Source organism: Rattus rattus, chromosome 9 (genome assembly GCF_011064425.1).
Source record: "Rattus rattus isolate New Zealand chromosome 9, Rrattus_CSIRO_v1, whole genome shotgun sequence".
NCBI lineage: Eukaryota > Metazoa > Chordata > Mammalia > Rodentia > Muridae > Rattus > Rattus rattus.
In genome coordinates this window covers 86,666,516-86,681,101 of record NC_046162.1, presented here as the reverse complement: position 1 = coordinate 86,681,101, position 14,586 = coordinate 86,666,516, and the positions used below count along the sequence as shown (strand labels likewise).

Sequence of the window (14,586 nt, the reverse complement as noted above, 5' to 3'; positions counted from 1 at the left end):
TTCTAGGCCAGCCTACTCTACATAGTGAGTTTCAGGACAGCCAGGGCTCCACAAGAAACCCTCTCTAAAAAGAGAGACAAAGGAAAAACAACAAACCTGACTTGTGACAGCCTGAACCACAATGGCTTCCTGTTCTTTTATTAGATCTAGTCCTCAGCTGTTGAAAAAAGGTTGAAGCAGGAACTTGTGATTTTGTATTTTACAATAGTATGACATACTCCTGATTTTCCAGAAAGTTGTAATTCGGGGCCCTGGATTTTAATTATTCATGTGTCTTTTTTCCCAGTGGCTTCTGACCTCCAGATGTCTGTCTGTTTGCGCACAGATCCACATTTATTTCACTTAGGTTTTTCTCTAGAGCAGTGCTTCTCACCCTTCCTAACACTGCCACCCTTTAATACAGTTCCTCATGCTGTGCTGACCCCAAGCCATAAAGTTATTTCTGTTGCTACTTCATGGCTAATTTTGCTACGGTTATGAATCATAATGTAAAGGTCCGTGTTTTCTGATCCCTGAGAAAGAATCATTTAACAACGCCCCCCCCACACACACACACAAAGGTGTCACACCCTAGAGGTTGAGAAGTCATTGGCTCAGCTAGCCATCATCCGCACCTCACCCTCCCCGCCTACCCCCTTCTCTCTGTTTGGATCCTTCCTCCACAGATTGGAAGAGCAGACTGAGTACACAATAGGGATGTGTTTGGTTTATTTTGAAAGTTGTTTCTGTCAGACAGAACACATACTGTGTTTCTCTTGTGTTCTGTTTGTGTAGTTGGTTCCATTGCTTCCACTTTACCCAGCCGAAGCTCCCACATCACACTATACTAAAGATAGGCAGGGGAGAGGATTTTTCAGGCCAGAAACAGAGATTATTCTGAGGATAAGAATATAAAGAATATATTCTACACAGCTAGACATGGTGGCACACACCTGTAATCCTTACACTTAGCAAGCCGAGGCTGGAGATAAGCCATGAGTTAAGGAGTCCATCTGGGTTACAGTGTGAGGCAGCAGAAACGTATGCCAAACATGTATAAGCTCATACAGTGTCTAGTACTGAAATGCCAGCACATCCATCACACATCCAGGACAAAACACTGCATCACATGTCCACCCAGACCTCTTCAGACAAAACGTACACATCCTATCCACATCAGTCAGGCAAGACATGTCAGAGTTACTGCACAGAATTAGGTTAATTTCCTACTGAGAGCAAATATGTGTTACATCACCATTACTAATCTTCCTTGGTTGGTCCATGAAATCACCACACCCAGTCACCAAGCAGAAGGCATGTGTCCTGCCTCTGGTCGGCTCTGCCTGCTGTAGAAGCCTTGTGCGTCATGCTCTCACTCCACCCACCATTTTCATGTAGTCCACAGTCCAGCCCTCCAGAGACCTTTGCTTCTCACCATTCCTGGTTGGTCTCTCTAGAGCTAATTCAAAAGTTATTTCAAAAAAATCAGCTAAATATCGGGGTTTTTCTAACTCCTCCAGCAGCCCATGCATGTGAAGTGAGTTACCGTCCCCCCTTTTCTACTACTAATTATATCCTAATTGTGATGAATGGTCTGTATTTCTCCGGTTTCACCCCAGTGTTGCTTAGCTCATACATAACTGTTGGATGATAATCTGTGGACTATTAACAGTCTCTCAAGTGAGTAGGGGGAAAGGTGTTTTAGTTGATAGAGTTAAAATTTGTAGGTAAAAGTTTTAAAATGGTAGCCAGACCTGAGATGTGTGGACTTTTGACAGATTTTTATTTTTTAATTTTAGGCTTTTCTTTGTTTATCATATTGGTTGGCTGTTTTGTTTGTTTTCTAAAGTGGGGGGGTGGTGTGTGCGCGTGCCTGTCTCTATCTGTCTGTCTCTATGTGTGAACGTGTATCACATGCATGCAGGTGCTCAATGAGGTAGAAAAGGGCATCAGGTCACAGGCAGTTGTAAGCTGTCTGACCTGGGAGCTGGCAACTGGAGTTGGGTCCTCTGGAAAATTGGGAAGTGCTCTTAGTACATGAGTAATGTCTCCTGCTCGTGTTTGATTTGTTTGAGAAGGGGTTTTTGTTATAAAGTCCTGGTGTGCCTGGAACTTGCTGGTAAACCAGGCTAGCCTTGAACTACAGCTCTCCTCTTGCCTCTCCCCCAAGTGCTAAGGACCACGATGCTGGCTGCTGTCAGCGTTTGCTGCACATCGTCTTCATTGCACACAGCTCTCATTTCACTGCCTCCATGTTTCCCTTGAATGAAAATATGTTCCTCCTGTCTAAAAGGCTGTGCTCATGCTCACAGAGGCCTTCAGCACGTGTGTTCTTAGCAGCTACGGTATGGCAGCTGCTGAGGCGAAGCACTAGAAATACAGACCGAAGTTCACAGTTGCTGTTCCATAGACGCTCAGTTTACCCTGGTGCTTACGTTATCCCTTAGAGCTCTCGTGACTTGGTCTGAATTGTGTGTCTGTTGAATCCTCAGACTCAGCTAAATTGGAAAATATTCAGAAAAAACGTGTGTATCTACTGAACATGCCCAAAGATTGGTGTCTTTATATCTAAACAAGCCTTTTCGGTGTTAGTTACTGTAGCTAACGCAGGTGATTGGTTTCAGGTGTATGGGGTGGGGAGGCGAGTGGGTTATGTACAATTACCACACACATCATACTAGAGAGGCTCACACATCTGCATGTGAGTTATTTGGACTGTGGTTATCTATAGTCCGTATTATGAATTTATTTTAAAAGCAGACTGCAGAGTCATGATAACTAAGCCTAGAGAATGCACCTTGGTCAATGTCTTCAGGCAGAAAACTGGCATTATTTGTCAGAAAAAGTGACAGAAACAAATAAAGGTTTAGGAGTAGACTGGGTTGGAGAAGGAAAGACAGACAAGGGACCAAATGCCTACCACAGCACAGGCCTTATTTAGGAGGAAAGGAGAGGGATAAGATGACTGAAATTTCCCTTTTGAGGCCTGTGAGGAAATGGGTGAGCAGTGTGGAAAAGAATGTTAAGAGATCCATAACCACCCCTGCAGCCACCATTACTGGCAGAGTGGGAGGGGCAAGAATCTAGAATAGGAAGTTGCTTTCGTTCTGAGAGGCAGATTACTTTCTGTAATTGCTGTGTTTAACCTGAATGGAGAAGCCTTACACAGTGGTGTGGCCATGGCTGACAAGGATTACTGTTGGTTGGTGAGAAAACCATAGCAGTTAGAGCAGCCCCTGTCATGGGAAGCCTTGTGATCTGTGGTCACATCTGTAAAGCATCCTCAGAATAAGAAATGGCTTCAGGAAGGACTTTCCCCGCTGTGAGCCCAGAGGGTCTTGAGTGACACTATGGAATGCTGTATTTTTTGACACATGGGAAGAGAAAACATTCCAGGCATGAAAGTACCAACGTCCAGTTGTGTGCTCAGAGAGTACTCAGGTGCAGGCGACTGGGAGAGCTCGTCACACAGATGGGGCTCTGACACAGGGCTGTAGCACCAGGGCCATGGGGCTGTTCGTTTGTTTGTTTGTTTGCTGAGAACTGAGCATTTCTTTGGTTTTGTTTTCTATGGTTTGTTTGTCTAAACAGGGTCTCCATATTACATACCTCGGGCCATCCTAAAGCTATATAGAGCAGGGTGGCCTCAGACTCATAGAGATAGATCTGCCTGCCTCTGCCTCCCAAGTACTGGGATTAAACACTGTACCACCACCACATTGTAGAATTTCTTTATAAACCTCAATATTTATCAGAGTGGGGGGAAAAAAAACCTATCTGTATAAGAAATACCAAATAGTCTTTTCTGTCATGTACTATAAAATGTGTTTGGGACAAGGATTCTAATATACACACAGAGACAGACAGACACACACACACACAGACACACACACACACACACACACACACACACACACACACACACACACACACACCCCTTCTAGACTTTAATGTAAATGTTTTAATCCCACCCTCTCCCCCATCCCAAAAAAAAAAAAGGCCACTGCTCTGCTCCAGGAATGTGAAGGCCTGGAGCAGTGACCTCCCCTTCCTTCCCTTTGCTGGCACCAACTCTGTACAAACCAGCCAATCAGGTAAGACAGTGAGGTCAGAGCCCTCACTGGGGTGGAGATTCCTGTCAGCACAGAGTAAAGACCAGGTGCACTTCTGTCTGTGCTCTTTGGGCACATCCCCTGGATCTAGCGTAAGGGTTTGCCTTGTCCAGACTCTTCATTCGGAAAGGCGGTTTCTTATTTTTAACACCTGCCACAGCTATGTGGCTGTAGATTCTCTGGAGAAAACAAATGTGTTCTTTGATGACCAGGTTCCCAGTTTTGCCTTTCAATAAAATGCAGATTCTTACATTTCAAAACAGTGTGTCCCTCTCACTTGAGAACTTAAAGAGCAGAAATGACTGTTTTCATGTATAAAGCAGATAATGACTGCTCTACATAACTGGCATAAACACTCTGATGGTGATTACAGCCTTCTTTTAAAAAATAATAGCTCCTGAGAAGGGCTGCAATGAAGCCCTGATTTGTGGTGTGTGTTTAATTGGTGTGTGTCAACTTTCTGGACGGGAACTGAATTCTCTTAGCTTCCATCAACCGTTTCATTACCCTGCAGAGTTTCTCTTTGTCCAATTCTGTGAATATAATTTTAAAATTAATTACATTCAATTAAATGTTACATTTAGCAGAAAGATTTTGCTGCTGAGCTTTTAAAAGACCATAGCTAAAATTGGAGGGTTACAAAAAGCAGGCAGGCCATCCAGTTTCCTGGGCTTTTTGTCCTTAAACACCAATTACCTGTATTCCTATGTAACATTCTGGTCAATGAGCTATAGTTTAATTATTTATGGAACTATAAAAGCATCCGCCTGCATGTATAGATGATAAGTTATTACATTTGTCAAAATCAGATAGCAGCAGCTGTGTGGCAATGATGTGAGATTTTAATATTCGATGCCTGCTTTAAGTCTTGAAACACAGTGGACCCAATTACCATTCGGGTGGGACAACCTGGACTCTACCTTGGTTGTGGGCCACTGATAAGAAGATTTAAATGACTGTGGAAAGGGTTTGCTGCAGGGCAGAGACCTCAATAGAAATCCGTTTTTCTATCTGGTGCTGTGGTACTGAATGGCACTGGCTGGTGGTGAAATGCAGCCATTCATATGTAAAGGTTGTTCTTCGGGAACTGCCTGGCTCTGATAAGAGGAAAAAAGGAAAGCTTCTACAGTATGCTCAAGTCTTCCAAGAATTGCCTACGCAGAAGCTACTCATTACACTGTTCTTCCATCCAGACAAAAATGTCCACAGATAAAACTATCTCCATCTAACTTTGAAGCGATTGTTGTTGTGCTACAAAGACAGCTCTCTGGGACCACGGGTGTGATCCTGTATAAAGTATGCATTCTCTTATCGGATGTCCACTCTTCCACACAGTGATCCAAAGCAGAACGCACATCTTGGCTTGAAGAACATTTTACAAATAGTCTTTTATCTTAACTGTCTCATTTCTACAGCCTGAGCCCATTTTAAAGAAGTCTTACATTTGGTGGTTGTAATTTATCTTTAAATATTAGATAACACGTTTTTGGAATCTCACTGCTAAATTAAAACTTCAGGAGGGTTTTTTAAAAGATTTATTTATCTACTTTATGTACACTGCAGCTGTCTTCAGACACACCAGAAAAGGGCACAGCTCCAGTTACAGGTGGTTGTGAGCCACCATGTGGTTCCTGGGAATTGAACTCAGGACCTTTAGAAGAGCAGTCAGTGCTCTGAGCTGCAGAGCTATCTCTCCAGCCCCCAGGAAGTTGTTCTTTAATGATCTATTTTCAGTGCCTTTATGATTTAACCCAGTGATCAGACCATCAGTGTACATGTCACCCCTCCTCAGTCAAAAAAAAAAAAATGTTACTGAGAGTTAATGTTTATACTCAAGAGAAAGGACGTTGTTTTTAGTCGTTTTTAGAATTTGTATATAGTTTTTAACTTTTGAGCAAGAGCCATAGGGCTGTGGACGCAGCCTGGTTGGCAGTCTTCATGCTCTATTATACAGGAAACCCTTGTTCAATTCTCAGCATACACTGTAGCCCCAGCATTCAGGAGGTAGAGGCGGGAGGGTCAGAAATTCAGTGTCTTCCTCAGCTACATGAAGGACGACACACTGTCTCTTTAAAAACCATTACATTGTTTTCGTGAGGTGGAGGCAGGTGCTTGTGTGCCATGGGATGCATGTGAAGGTCAGAGAAGCACCTTGGGTCAGTTCTCTCCTTCCGCCATGTAGATCCTAGCATAGAACCTTTATCCACTGACTGCTGTCACCAGCTGTCTTGTTTTGTTTACTGGTAGGAAAGACTAGGGAGAAGACTCAATGGTTACATTTAAGAGCACTTGTTATTCTTCCATAGTGAGGAAAGGTAAGAAGAGAACATAGCCTGATGAGGAGAAAGGAAGGCCTGCCCAGCCACAAGCATCTGGGGGAAAGTATAAGAAAACAGGAGAAGTGGGGTCTTATAAGATGCTTCCTCCCATCCCCCAAATGCCAGCCTGCTTCAGTAAAGCATTTTGGAGTTTGTTGTTTTCTTTAACTTGCTCTATATTTCCGTCTGTGATATTTCCAGGCAGTCTGTCTGCCCCACAGAAAGAATACAGCTAACACCAGGACAAGTTCCATTCCCAGGCCCCAGTTCATAACATAACTCCAGCTCCCAGGAATCCAGTGCCCTCTTCTGGCCTCTGGGTATACCTAAATACATGTGGCATAACCACAGACATGCACAGTTTGTCTGTCTGTTTGTCTGTCTGTCTTTGTTTGAGACTGGGTCTTATTATATCTCTCTGGTGTCTTGGTACTCACTAGACCAGACTGGCCTTGAACTCACAGAGGTCCACCTGCCTCTGCCTCCTGAGTGCTAGAATTAAAGGTATGAGCCACTATGTCTGACATACATAAGTAAAATTTTTAGGAAGAAAGGGAGGGAGGGAGGGAGGAGGGAGAGAAGGAGGGAGGAGAGAGGAGGGAGGGAGGGAGGGAGGGAGGGAAAAAAGACAGGAAGGGCATCGAATCAAGATGTCTAGCTTCCTTCTAAGCCCCATGTGGTGGTGGTGAGGGAGGGTTCAGCGGTCTGAGCATTAACACAGGTCTCCCCTTCCTTGCAGTGCTCCCTCACTCTTGATCCCACTTCCTGGAACTAAAGCCTCCACAGACAAATATGCAGTGTTTAAAGGGATTTCTGCTGAGAAGCCCTCTGAAAACCCTGCTTCATTTGGAGGTAAAGGCAGTTTGTCAGTTGATAAATCTGTGGCCATAACTTTTAATTAAGTTGTATAAATCTTTAAATTCATTTTTTATTGAATGTGTCAGATGCCACTGCACATGTTAAATATGTTTGTGCAGCCTGGTGAACGTGCTTCTCTGCCTGTGACCTCTGGGTTCCTCACTGTAATGACTCTCTCTCTCTCTCTCTCTCCTCACTCTCTCTCTCTCTCTCTCTCTGTCACAGAGTCCGGTGATAAATACAGTGCTTTCAGGGAACTCGAGCCAACAGCAGACAGTAAGCCTTTAGGTAAGTTTGCATTCCTTTTCTCCCAATGCCAAGTTAGGGGAAACAGTGCCTCGTACACATTAAATGAGCATTTTACCACGGAGCTACCTCCCTCGACCCTTTAAGAATTTTTTTTTGTGGGCTGGAGAGATGGCTCACCAGTTAAGAGCACTGACTGCTCTTCCAGAGGTTCTGAGTTCCAATCTCAGCAACCACTTGGTGGCCCTCAACCATCTATAATGGGATCTGATGCCCTCTTCTGGTGTGTCTGAAGACACCTACAGTGTACTTATATATAATAAATAAATCTTTAAAAAAAGAATTTTTTGTTTTTAGTGACATCCATAAACATTTGTTTTTTAATTGGATATATATTTTGTTTGTTTTAATAATGCTTTTTTTATAATGTTTATGAGTACACTGTAGCTGTCTTCAGACACACCAAAAGAGGGCACCAAATCCCATTATAGATAGTTGTAAGCCACTATGTGGTTGCTGGGACTTGAACTCAGGACCTCTGGAAGAACAGTCAGTTCTTTTAACCACTGAGCCATCTCTCCAGCCCCTCTATATATGTTGCTTTTAGAAACTGGCAACCCTGATATTATAGCACCCACCTGCCATTGCGGCATGGGCAGAATGGTTTCCACAAGGTTCTGGGTTACAGCTAGTTCCAGGCCAACCTAGTGAGAACTGTCAGTCACTAGGAAACACTTATTATTCTTCAAGAACTGAAGATCATTAAGAAAACGGAAACATCGTGTTTGTATAAAATGAAAACATGGAGACAAGAGAGACTTGGCCTAATTAGCATTTTACCAAGTGGCATTCCAAAGCTTCAGAGGGGAGATGTGTGGCTCAGTGTAGAGTGAATACTTAGAATCGTGGGCAGGCTCCTAGGTTTCATCCCCAGCACTGATAAATCAATCCGTTAATTGAATGAATGAATGAATGAATGAACGAACGAACGAGTCAGACATTAGTTCACCTATTCAGGAAGAAGGAGAGATCAGTTCCTGTACTGTGCTGGGTTTGATTCAAGTCACCATTGTTCAGGATTTTCAAAATTGGCTCTGTGTGTGTCTGTGTGTGTGTGTGTGTGTGTGTGTGTATGTGTGTGTCTGTATTGTGTGTCTGTGTGTCTATGTGTGTCTGTGTGTCTGTGTCTGTGTGTGTGTATCTGTGTGTGTCTGTGTGTTTCTGTGTGTGTCTGTGTGTGTGTCTGTGTGTGTGTGTATCTGTGTGTGTCTGTGTGTATCTGTGTGTGTCTGTGTCTGTGTGTCTATGTGTGTCTCTGTATATCTGTGTGTGTCTGTGTGTATCTGTGTGTGTCTGTGTGTGTCTGTGTCTGTGTGTCTATGTGTGTGTATATCTGTGTGTGTCTGTGTGTGTCTGTGTATCTGTGTCTGTCTGTGTGTATATCTATGTATCTGTGTGTATCTTTGTGTGTGTGCATCTGTGTATGTCTGTGTGTGTATCTGTGTGTGTGTGTATATCTATGTGTGTGTATCTGTGTGTGTCTGTGTGTGTCTGTGTGTATCTGTGTGTGTCTGTGTGTCTATGTGTGTCTCTGTGTGTATCTGTGTGTGTCTGTGTGTCTATGTGTGTCTCTGTGTGTCTATGTGTGTCTCTGTGTGTATCTGTGTGTGTCTGTGTGTATCTGTGTGTGTATCTGTGTGTGTCTGTGTGTATCTGTGTGTGTCTGTGTGTCTATGTGTGTCTCTGTGTGTATCTGTGTGTGTCTGTGTGTATATGTGTGTGTGTGTGTGTGTGTGTCTGTGTGTGTCTGTGTGTATCTGTGTGTGTGTCTGTGTGTGTGTGTATCTGTGTGTGTCTGTGTGTATCTGTGTGTATCTGTGTGTGTCTGTGTGTGTCTGTGTGTGTCTGTGTGTGTCTGTGTGTGTGTGTGTGTCTCTGTGTGTGTCTGTGTCTATGTGTGTCTCTGTGTGTATCTGTGTGTGTCTGTGTGTGTCTGTGTGTGTGTCTGTGTGTGTGTCTGTGTGTGTCTGTGTGTATCTGTGTGTGTGTGTCTATGTGTGTATCTGTGTATATCTGTGTGTGTCTGTGTGTATGTCTGTGTGTCTGTGTGTATCTGTGTGTGTGTGTTTGTGTATCTGTGTGTGTGTGTATGTGTGTATGTCTGTGTGTCTGTGTGTATCTATGTGTGTGTCTGTGTGAGATAGAAGTTAGTATGTGTAGTTACATGTAGCATGTAGTTTGAGTAATTCATAGTTTGTAGCCTAAACCCTAACTCTGCATATTGTAGGATGTGTCTGCTCTAATGAGGATGCCTCCTGAGAACACAGCCACATTCTGCCTCGTGCACTAAGTGATCAAAGCTGACTTCTATATGTTTGCTTGGGTGGGAAATACTATCTGTGAGTGAAGGGGATGTCATAGACATTCCATTGCACAAGCATTTGTCCTCAGGAAGGGCCATCGCCTCTTTGAATTCAGTCTCTCATAGATCTTAGGTTCCAGCATTATTTCCTTGTGTTTCATCCAAGTCCTTAGGATGTAAAAGCTATTTTTCCCTCCATACTTATGTTAGACACTAGACACTCAAATGTGAACTTCAGAGGAATCTTGACCTCATATCATCTTAGGTAAGTTTCAGATAGAGCCTGGTTTAATGTCAGGATTCTTTGTGCAATATGGTGTCAATGATCATGACATAAACATTTAAAATTTTATGTGTATAAGTGGGTTTGCCTGAAGGTATATGTGCCTACCACATTCAAGCCTGGTGCCCGCAGAGGCCAGAAGAGGGCACCGAATCTCTAGGAACTGGACTTACAGGCAGTTGTGAACACCCATGTGAGTGCTGGGAACTGAACCCAGGTTGCCTGAAAGAACAGTCGGTGCTCTTAACTGCTGGGCCGTTTCATTAGAGACAACAGGGAAAGGTGGCCGTGTCCAAAGTGTCAGCAGCCCCATAGCCTGCTTCCTCATCCTGAGCCCAGGTCTGGGTCATTGTCTTTTTTATTTGCTTGCCCTTGTTTCTCTCCAAACCACTTGGTTTAAAGCCCTCTGAGTTACTAACTTTGTTCAATTTAGAAGAAACTGTTTTATTCTTTTTTGAAAACTTTGCTTGAGGTGGGCCATTTGTGGTACAGACCTTTCCTCCAGCACTTGGAAAGTGGAGACAGGAGGACGAGGAATACAAGGTCATTCTTGGCTACAAAACAAATCTGAGCCAAAACTTAGGGGGATGGGAGTGTGCTGTGACGTGGAGCCTCTGCAGGGCCACTTCAGAGGTGAGTGTCCTGCAGTGTGCTGGGCGGCAGTTTAATGTCTCCTCACAGGTTAAGCCAGAGCTGTATGTAAGTTCTGAACAGTGTTCTGTATAAGGAAAGGACACTTCTTATTGGAGCCTTAGCTAAATACTCCCTTAAAATTTTCTCAGGGGCTAAAGAGTTACAAAAGTCAAAGGAGGAACTTGAAGAACCCACAGCTGACTAACAAGCTTCCCGTGGGGCAGCGCTCACTCCCGCTAGTTTCCCTGCTGACGCCATTCTCTTTGCCGTTGAGTTGTGAACCCTTTCCTCTCTCATTTCCCTCAAACCTTTCACCCAGTTTACAGTTCTGATGGAAAAATTTACAATTCACCACCAGTAAGTTTAGTTTGCTGTGTGATTTGTGTTTAAAAATCAAAACCTGTCAATTTCACAGATATTTCAAAGCAATCCATCAAAATTAGTAGCCCTTGCCTCTAATTATAGTGCTTATGAGGCTGAGGTAGGAGAATTACCATGAATTCAAGGTCAGCCTGGGCTACCATGTAAGACCTTGCCTCAAAAAAACCAAAACTGACCAAAAAAAAGTTTACTACTAATTATCTTTTTATTTGTAGAAATAGCAAAAATGTCATCGATGCATCGGTAAAATCCTAGGGTAGTTTTCACATTGGTATTTCCTGTCAGTTTGTGAAATTGACTTATGCTACGTTTTGAATACAAAAATTTTAAGAAACTTGAAGGCTACTCCTCTTTCTCATTTTTCTCAATACCATGAGAGGATTTGTGTTGATGACTTTTGCTATTAAATAAATTCAGTATCAAATTAAAAAGCAAAATTACATTGTTTCCAGTGCTTTTCTCTTTGGTAAATTACAGATCATGCATGAAGTCTGGTAGGTTTAAAGCCCATCTCTTCCTTGATGGTAATTTTAGAAACTGGTTTTAGGGTTTGGCTTTAAGTATATTTTATGGTTCATGTGCATCTATGTTTCATTATTTAGGAAACACAATGTTTTAAAAAATGGATGAGAAGCTAGACGTGGTAGTGAGTACATGCCTATAATACTCAGGAGGTCGAGGCAGGAGATTGCTACAAGTTCAAGGCCAACGTGGTATATCTAGTGAATTCTAGGCCAACCAGAACTACAAAACTGTCTCTTTGGAGAAATTAAAAAAAAAAGCCATGAGATGGTGGGGCATACCTTTAATCCCAGCACTTGGGAGGCAGAGGCAGCTGGATTTCTGAGTTCTGAGTTCAAGGCCAGTCTGGTCTACAGAGTGAGTTCCAGGATAGCTATGGCTACACGGAGAAACCCTGTCTCAAAAAATCGCAAAACAAAACAAAAACAAAAACAAAAACAAAAACAAAAAAAGTAGAGATGGAATAGAAAAAAAAATTCAGGTTTTTATTTTTTTAATCTCTAGAATTGGCAATCATGTTTTTAGATATTAAGTGATGTTGAATGGTATATCAGTACTCATGTTTGGTACATTGCTGACTTTCATTAAATGGCTTATCCTAGTGGGTTTCACTGTAGGCCTTCAGACACTGTAAGAAAACTGAGGTTATCTGCATTCTGACAATGTAATTGTGATGATAAGATTAGAAATTAGTGAAGAATAGAAATTGTATAAGGAATCATGGTTCCAAAGTTTAAAGACCAAGTTCTCAGGGGCTGGGGAAAAAATGGCCTATGGGATAAAAATGCTTGTTGCAGGAACTCAATGGCCTGAATTCAGTCCTCAGATCTCAGATTTAAAACAAAGGAAAAGAGAGAGAGTCAACTCCCAGAGCTCCTCTGACCTCCATGTGGACACTTAACTTGCTTTTCAAATAAGTAGTTATTTTTTCAAAGATTGTTACAAAAATACAGTGAAATTAATGTCAGCATAGTACTTGAGCAAGACTACATTGAATCCTGTCTAATACTTTGTGTTCCTGTGTGTGCTTAGCCCTGAACCTAGGCCATGGCTGTATCATGCATGGCTCTGCCACTGAGCTACACTGTTAGCATCTGGTAATGGGGTTGCTTTATTTATTGTTATTGGTGGTTAGTTCAGTGGTTGGCTGGTTAGTTGATTGGTATGTCTGAGACCTGGTGTTTTTACATAGCCCAAGTTGGCCTCAACTTGTGATCCTTCTGCCTCAGCTTCTCAAGTCCTGGGAAGGTGTGTACCACAGCAGACAGCTTCTACATATTTTTACAGTGCTTAGTTGTCCAGAGTTGTACACTCTGAATACCAGATGCAGGATTCTTCTCAATACTTCATCGATATCTTTGATCTTATTTAAAACTATATGATGTTTCCTCTTTAATGGGCTGCTGTCAGTGTGCCTCTCTGGAGCCTCCAGCTTTTGGTTCGGTTCTGGCCAGAGGAAGATCTTGTGAAGTGCTTGCCTGTCTCCTCAGCACTGGCTTTTATGGAGAAACAAGTGGTCTGATAAGTGTGGGCTATGGTCACTATGAAGCCAAGGGTAGGCGTACAAAATTGCACCCCAATTCAATGCGCCATGTGCAATGTGCTCTTCTGCCCTGCGTCCTCACTGCACTGCACTTCTCTCTTCCAGGAGAGAGCTTTGCGGAGTTCAGATCCACAGGAACCGATGACGGCTTCACTGACTTCAAGACTGCTGATAGTGTGTCACCCCTAGAGCCACCAACAAAAGACTCTTTTCCATCGGCCTTTGCCTCAGGAGCTGCACAGCAGACACAGACACAGGTGAAAACCCCTCTGAACTTAGCAGACCTAGATATGTTCTCCTCAGTGGACTGCAGTGGGGAGAAACCAGTGCCCTTTTCAGCTGCATTTAGCACTTCAAAGTCAGTTTCCTCAAGACCGCAGCCGGCGGGTTCTGCAGCAGCCCCAGCATCACTGGCATCCACTAAAGCGTCCAGTTTGGCAGATGATTTTGGAGAGTTCAACCTCTTTGGGGAATATTCGAACCCTGCATCTGTTGGGGAGCAGGACGACTTTGCAGATTTCATGGCCTTCGGTAACAGCTCCATCCCCTCTGAGCCAAAAGCAGATGACAAGTATGAAGCCCTCAGAGAAGAAGGGAGCCCCGGCCCCTTGTCCACCAGCACTGTGGAGGGTGCACACAACCCACCTGTTTTGTCATCCAAGTACGACGTCTTCAAACAGCTTTCCCTAGAGGGAGCTGGACTGGTCATCGAGGAGTTCAAAGAGAACACTCCTTCCACAAAGAGTGACGGTGACTTTGCTGACTTCCACTCCAGTAAATTCTCATCCACGAGCTCAGACAAATCCCTGGGAGAGAAAGCAGTGGCTTTCAGACATGCCAAAGAAGACTCCGCCTCGGTGAAGTCTTTAGACCTCCCCTCCATCGGTGGCAGCAGTGTTGGCAAGGAGGACTCTGAAGATGCGCTTTCTGTTCAGTTTGACATGAAATTGGCTGATGTGGGAGGAGATCTTAAGCATGTCATGTCTGATAGCTCTTTGGATTTACCAACAGTTAGTGGCCAACATCCTCCTGCCGCAGGTGAGGAATTGGTGAGATTGCTCTGGTGATGGTCATATAGATATCAGAGATGATTCTGGGTATTGTCTGATTGACAGACCAAGGCTCTGTCCATTACCTCCTCAGATCTCTAGGAAGAGCTAGCCTGCAGTTGTCTGTCTGCTTGAAGCAGTGTTAACCATGATGTTATGGAAACCTTAATCCATGGGAACTCTGACTGCTCTGAAGCTCAGATTAGATAGCCAAAATATTTTTATTTTGATGCCAATACTTGGTGTCAGAGGCCCATACGTACCCACTGCTCAGTGAACCGCATATAGCCAGAAGTTTTA

The 14,586-nt window shown here is 43.5% G+C and overlaps 1 protein-coding gene across 1 annotated transcript in view; it reads left to right on the top strand.

Moving 5' to 3' along the window:
* The window catches only part of Synrg (synergin gamma), a 78,591-nt gene that overhangs the window by 33,668 nt on the left and 30,337 nt on the right, over nucleotides 1-14,586 (top strand). Inside the window, exons 12-14 of the mRNA XM_032913932.1 lie at nucleotides 7,149-7,261; nucleotides 7,493-7,555; nucleotides 13,343-14,275. Coding sequence (XP_032769823.1) covers nucleotides 7,149-7,261; nucleotides 7,493-7,555; nucleotides 13,343-14,275 — 1,109 coding nt within the window. The remainder of the gene's footprint in view (nucleotides 1-7,148; nucleotides 7,262-7,492; nucleotides 7,556-13,342; nucleotides 14,276-14,586) is intronic.